The sequence below is a fragment of the Oncorhynchus tshawytscha genome, linkage group LG10 (genome assembly GCF_018296145.1).
Source record: "Oncorhynchus tshawytscha isolate Ot180627B linkage group LG10, Otsh_v2.0, whole genome shotgun sequence".
Taxonomy (NCBI): Eukaryota; Metazoa; Chordata; class Actinopteri; order Salmoniformes; family Salmonidae; genus Oncorhynchus; species Oncorhynchus tshawytscha.
The window spans coordinates 54,115,813-54,123,023 of record NC_056438.1 but is presented as its reverse complement, the minus strand read 5'-3'; the positions used below and the strand labels follow the sequence as shown (position 1 = coordinate 54,123,023).

Below are 7,211 nucleotides of genomic sequence, written 5' to 3'. Positions count from 1 at the left end.
ATCTAACCTCAAACAAGCTTCAATGCCATACAACACTCCTTCCGTGGCCTCCAACTGCTCTTAAACGCTAGTAAAACCAAATGCATGCTTTTCAACCGATCGCTGCCTGCACCCGCATGCCCGACTAGCATCACCACCCTGGATGGTTCCGACCTTGAATATGTGGACATCTATAAGTACCTAGGTGTCTGGCTAGACTGCAAACTCTCCTTCCAGACTCATATCAAACATCTCCAATCGAAAATCAAATCAAGAGTCGGCTTTCTATTCCGCAACAAAGCCTCCTTCACTCACGCCGCCAAGCTTACCCTAGTAAAACTGACTATCCTCCCGATCCTCGACTTCGGCGATGTCATCTACAAAATGGCTTCCAACACTCTACTCAGCAAACTGGATGCAGTCTATCACAGTGCCATCCGTTTTGTCACTAAAGCACCTTATACCACCCACCACTGCGACCTGTATGCTCTGGTCGGCTGGCCCTCGTTACATATTCGTCGCCACACCCACTGGCTCCAGGTCATCTACAAGTCCATGCTAGGTAAAGCTCCGCCTTATCTCAGCTCACTGGTCACGATGGCAACACCCATCCGTAGCACGCGCTCCAGCAGGTGTATCTCACTGATAATCCCTAAAGCCAACACCTCATTTGGCCGCCTTTCGTTCCAGTACTCTGCTGCCTGTGACTGGAACGAATTGCAAAAATCGCTGAAGTTGGAGACTTTTATCTCACTCACCAACTTCAAACATCAGCTATCTGAGCAGCTAACCGATCGCTGCTGCTGTACATAGTCTATTGGTAAATAGCCCACCCATTTTCACCTACCTCATCCCCATACTGTTTTTATTTATTTACTTGCTCTTTTGCACACCAATATCTCTAGCTGTACATGACCATCTGATCATTTATCACTCCAGTGTTAATCTGCAAAATTGTAATTATTCGCCTACCTCCTCATGCCTTTTGCACACATTGTATATAGACTCCCCCCTTTGTTTTCTACTGTGTTATTGACTTGTTAATTGTTTATTCCATGTGTAACTCTGTGTTGTCTGCTCACACTGCTATGCTTTATCTTGGCCAGGTCGCAGTTGCAAATGAGAACTTGTTCTCAACTGGCCTACCTGGTTAAATAAAGGTGAAATAAAAAAAATAAATAAAAACGTAAAACAATTATGAATGTGGAAGTATTATGATTATTGTGCTGTTCATTCACAATAAGATTAAATTAAAAGATTTAAATCTGTATAATAACTTGCCTAAGAAAGATAAAAAGGGAACAAATGAGAAGAAAATCATCTTGCTAGACCTATGAGAAACCAATAGACATCACTGAGAGACCTGACTAACTACTTCCTGAACAATAACATCCCACAAGCTACATGTGGATCTTTGATTATACAGCGCCTCCTCTTGACACCAACTAGAAATGTTTTCTGTTATGGCTTTCTTTCTACCGTTTCTATGGGTTTCCTGTCACTGTCGGCTGCAGGGCACAGTAATACAGAGCAGAGTCTGTCACCTCAGCAGAGGAGATCATCCAGGTCCACATGGGTCTTATCTTCATTGAGTTTAACAGACATTCGAGTGTGGGTCAATTCATTATGTGTCTTTAACCATCCTTCAAAAGGTATTTACCAAAGAACATTGAAAAAAGTAGAATTGCATAAAACATCTCCATGGTGTCTGAATGACTGGCTTCATGTGCTGTCAGGTAAGAGTGTATCACTATTATCTCCTCAAACATCTTGTAGATTACATACTGTAATGTTAAAGCACTCATTGACTTTGTAGCTCCACCTCTCTACAGTAAAGAGAGTCGGGTATTTCAGTTCAACTGTCTTTCTGGGTTGGAATTCTGCTAAATGTCATCTTCATGATTTCTCTGGAGTTCTGAGTAGAGATATTTCAGTTCATGACTGCCCTCTATTGGTATTGTCTCCAAATGTATGCTGTTCACAAAAAGAAGAAATAAAAGACAATTACTGCCCTGAATCCTCTAAACAGAGGTTCCTAATCTGTGTGGCGAGGGGTCAGCCAGTGCAGCTTTAAACTTATTCTTGAAAGTTGTAATAGTAGAATGCACAAGGCGCAATTTTGAAATTGGGTAGTGCATCATCAGTTCCTCTTGTCATGTTATTAATTTCATACCTTAGAGAGCTATTTATAACTTGTCAGCAATGTACAGATCAAGTTTTTTTAATTATGTTTTTTAGCCCATAGATATTGTTATTTTTTTGTCACTCAAACATCACATGAATAAACATTGTGTGACGTTCCACTATGCTGGAATGGGGTCACCGAGTGGCAATGTTTGGGATCCCCTGCTAATAGGAAGCAAAACAACACCACAAATGTTCTTCATTCTGTATTTATTCAGACTAGTATCTTTGATCATGTTATATCAGAATAGGAAAATGCAGACAATATAAAGTATTATCTCCTCAATAATATTTACATGAAATGTGTTTTAGTGCTTCATTTTCAATTAATGTGGATATTCAGGAAAAAAAATGATGTATTAATGTACTCTAAATAATAACTGATTGATCAGAACACAATGCACTGTTCACCCTCAAGTGTCTTGACAGGTTTTTGTACAGTGAGTCTAGGTTTCCTGTCACTGTGGGCTGCAAGGCGCAGTGGTACAGAGCAGAGTCTTCCAATTCAACAGAGGAGATCATCAAGTCAACACGGGTCTTCTCTTCATTCAGTCTACCAGTGTGTCGTGGAGTCGTAATGGATGTATTCTGAATATACATGCCACTTTGTTGGATCAAAAGTAGACATTCTGGTCTGGATCCGGGGTATTGACGGTACCATTGTAGATTGATAATGTTGCCCTTGTAGTTGCAGGAGAGAGTGATGTCTGTTCCTTGGAGAGCATTGACTTCAGGCTTTATTGGAGTTATTGTTTCCTGCTCCATACTATCATCTGCAACAACATAAGTATTGTCATTGTGTTAATGTTTATTCCAAATGAGAAACAATTCATGGGTTAGGTGCCCATAAAGTATGACAGAGAAAGAATTGAAACATAATGCAATCATTCATTGATAAAAGCAATGTCACTGTATTCAAAATGTTATTTGGTTTAACCTGAATATTCAGCACTCACCTACAAATGCTGAGAGGAGCAACAGTAATATGAGTGACATCCTGACACAGATGAGATAAACCAACTGAGAGATAAGACAGTGAGAGAGCTGAGTAGATCCTCTACAGAGACATCCTCATGGTTGCAGGTATACCCAGCCTATACCAGTGTTTGACTTTGAGGCCCCTCCTCTGATAACTGGATATGTAACTCTTCTTCTGTGGTTTGTGATTAAGGGTTTTTAGTTCCTATTGGCCTCCTCCTCAGATTATTTTAGACTTAATTTCTATCTGAAAATGTCTAGTTTTTGCTTTTGTCTTTGTTTGTTTTTCCACACGGTCTGTATGAACCTGAGCTGGAAGGCGAGGATTGACAAGTTTCTGGACATGTCCTGATTTCGTGCTGAGAATCAGAAACACTGGTTTAGACCTGGGATACTAACGATACCACTGTAGATTGTTTACAGAGCCATTGTAGCTGCAGGATAGTGTGATGGTATCACCCTCCACACCACCCACCATAGGCCGTGTGGGTTTGTCATCTTCAAAACTGCTACTTGTCAAGAAAGGAAAAACATGCTGCTCTTTTTGACATTTTGGTCTGTTGATGATGCCTTTCCCCTTCTCATTAGTAAAATCTGAAGTATAAATGTATTTTTGACAACTTTGAAATACATTCTGGGTTTTCAATTAAAAATGTCAAAATGAACACAGCACTCACCAACAGGGAATAGGAGGATGAGAAATTATTAAAGCAGCAACACAGCTACTAGACACAGTATCAAAAATATTCTGACACAACATAGGCAGAGTTGAATATCTCTCTCTGAAATAATTGTTCAGTCTTGCTGATTTGAGAAAAGGTTGTAGCTCCACCTACCTCCAAAGCCAGGGGCTGTTGAACATCCAAATGTGTTGTTTATGTGTGTGCCATGCAATTCTTGTTTAATATTTGTATTGATGCATTCATTTATTTTTAACAACGCTATTCCATTCATATTACACTGCATTATGAAGAAAAAAGTTTGAAGTGAATACAGTGAAATTGTGCTGTTTTTTGAATTTAATTTAATTTACCATATACCTAACACAAAGTGTTCTATTGAATGTCAAACATAAAATACAACAATACCAAGTCTCAAATGAAATAAACTTATAAAAAGAAGCGTATAACATTACATAAAACACAAGTTAAAAAAAACATTAAACAGTACAAATCAATTGTTGTTTTTTGGTTATTATTTAACTTTGTTATTTTGGTACATACATTTCTTATACTTTCTGTTACTTATTATTTGTTGAAAGGAGGTTTGGGACTATTTTTGACTTAATGTCTTATGTTATCTTTTATTCTTCTTTTTATAAAGCTGCATTTTGAGTGTTCAGAGATAAAAGACTGTAGTTCTTCTGACTGGCATGGAAGTGACTAGAGTCTTCAGAGCTGTAAGGATAATTAGGAGTATGAAAATAGGGTATTTGATACAGTGGTACTTCATTCATATTATAGTACAGCTTTTATAGTTGATCTAGACATGAAGTTAGGGTTAGAGTTAGGGCTAGAATAGAGGTGTTTAGTGTTTAGGAAGTATTCATTAACCTGCCTGTTGATAACTTTCTCCCAGTAATCAGATGTTCTAGGTCTTTTTTAGTGTCTCTGAGTTTCCTGTCACTGTGGGCTGCAGGGTACAGTAGTACAGAGCAGAGTCTGTCAGTTCAGTAGAAGAGATATCCAGGTCCACATGGTTGTCCTCTTCTTCATGTATGAGGGTCCATTTTGTACTATCAGTGTTGGTTATGATCCCAGAGTAGTCCAGTATGAGGAACTGTGGAGAGGATCCAGGGTGCTGGAGGTACCATAACAGACTGTTGGTTAATGAGCTGTTGTATGTACAGGAGAGTTGAACACTACAACCATCCATATCATCCACAACATCTCTGTCTGGAGTAATTATGTCTTCAACACTTGTACCTGTAAAAAATAACAACATGTATTACTGAGTCAATGTAGACAGTGTACAGTATATCCACACTTTTTGTTTAAAAGTGTATTACCTCTTGATATTGATAATACCATATTGTAATGAAAACTTAACAGTGTACATTCTGTTAGTACACATTCAGTAAATGGAGAGTGAATCCTTACATACAAGTGCACATAATAAAGACTGAATAGAGCAGCATCATAGTCACTGGGTGTTAGACAGAGACTTCTCTAATGATCTTCTCTTGGAACATTCACTCTCTGGGTGAATCAGTTCTACTCATGACATGTTATGTATAACACTATGTTCCTCCTCTTGACATAATATAATGGGTGCATGTTGACTCCACTTGATGGCATTATTGTCAAATAAAACCTTCAACTACAGAGCAGAAAAGTTTTCTCAGGCGATGTTAGGTTTTTGTACAGTGTTTCTGGGTTTCCTGTCACTGTGGGCCTCAGAGCACAGAAGTACATAGCAGAGTCTGTCACTTCAGCAGAGGAGATCTTCAGATCCGTACGTTTGGCATTTTTGTCATGATTTAGAGTGAACCCTGGTGTAATATCTGCGTACTCCATAACCAGTAACTGTGGTGCTGATTTGGGATATTGTCGATACCATAGAAGAGTATTAACAGAGGTGTAGTTACAAGAGAGAGTAACTCTGTCCCTTTCTGAAGCCACTTCTACATCAGTGTAGGGTATTAATTCCTCTCCCGAATTGACACCTGTAAAAACATGATATTATATATATGACTTTAAACCCACATGGAATAATTAATTAATTCCAAATGCAGCGTAAAGATAAAAAGTTTTCAAAGTAAAAAAACATGTATCCTCATGTCATGCGTTACCTTCATGGTCTTTGATTTGAAGAATAAATACCTCTCAACATAATCATACTCAGTTTGAATGAAAATGTAATTACTTACCTATCAAGTCAAAGAAGAGTAATAGTGAACAGAACAACATTGTAGATGTCAGGATGTGTAGAAGAAACACCAACTGCTGATGAAAAGCGTAGCATCAACTGGCTATGATCTTCATGGTAGTATCATGTTTTATCCTGAGGATTCATAATCGAATCCTGAGTTTAATACTCTAGCTCCTCCTACTGACAATGTAGAATCAAAGACGTTTCATATACATTTGATTTATTCACTAGAGAATCCACTTGATGGCACTGTGGTCTAACAGAAGAGAGCAGATGCTTGTAAATCCATGAAATTCAGTGCACTAATGAGTCAGTAAGTTCTGCAGCACTGTGGAGGTCACAGCACAGCAGTACAGTGCAGAGTGTTGTATGGTGTTTCTCTTGTTTCATGTCAATGTGGGCTCTACAGAACAGTCGTACAGAGCAAAGCCTCTCACTTCAGGAGAGGACTTCTCCAGATCTTTGTTCACTTTAACAGTGAGGTGAGAGTATGGGGGTTTAGCTCTCACTACAGTCCTAGAAGCATGGAGGATGAAGAGGAGGAATTGGGGAGCTGTTTAAGGGAATTTTTTATCAATGATGACTAATTATGTATACATTTCAATCAGGACTGACTAATCAGAATACTATTATGTTACTGTATATGTACTAATCAGAATACTATTATGTTACTGTATATGTACTAATCAGAATACTATTATGTTACTGTATATGTACTAATCAGAATACTATTCTGTATATGTATGAGTTTTCTTTCTTGATCCCAGTACTGAATATAACGTGTGTGAATGTCGTCAAGAGTTAGAACAATGACTGTCTGTTCCTTGGTAGGAATGAATGAACGATATCTTCAGACTGGCTAGAATGCTTATCTACACGAGAAGGCCTTGGCTCGTAAATTATATTAAATTGGTAGGGACTGATGTGGGAAGGCTTGAGATACAGCCTTTGTACTGGAACGGAGATGGCACTGGTTGGTGCTGAAACTAATGGCGTCATTTTCAGTTTATAACCTGTGGTAAACTGTATCGTATTCAGTACTCTCGTGAATAAAGGCTGCTATTTGACTTTAAGACCGGGCTCTGTCCATTTTTATAAAATAAGGGTCTTACAAATTCTTATGAATTGACAGAGTGTTTAATTTTAATTGGGTATTAGAACAGAGGAATTAAATTCCTGCAACAGGAGCTGATCCTGGA

At 38.5% G+C, this 7,211-nt stretch overlaps 1 gene segment (V, D, J or C); it reads right to left on the bottom strand.

Annotated features, from left to right (window-relative positions):
* Window positions 1–2,406: 2,406 nt before the first annotated feature.
* LOC121847474 lies at window positions 2,407–3,220 on the bottom strand. The segment is given in 2 exon segments: window positions 2,407–2,936; window positions 3,120–3,220. Coding segments are annotated over 2 exon segments (444 nt in total).
* Between the last annotated feature and the right edge of the window lie 3,991 nt (window positions 3,221–7,211).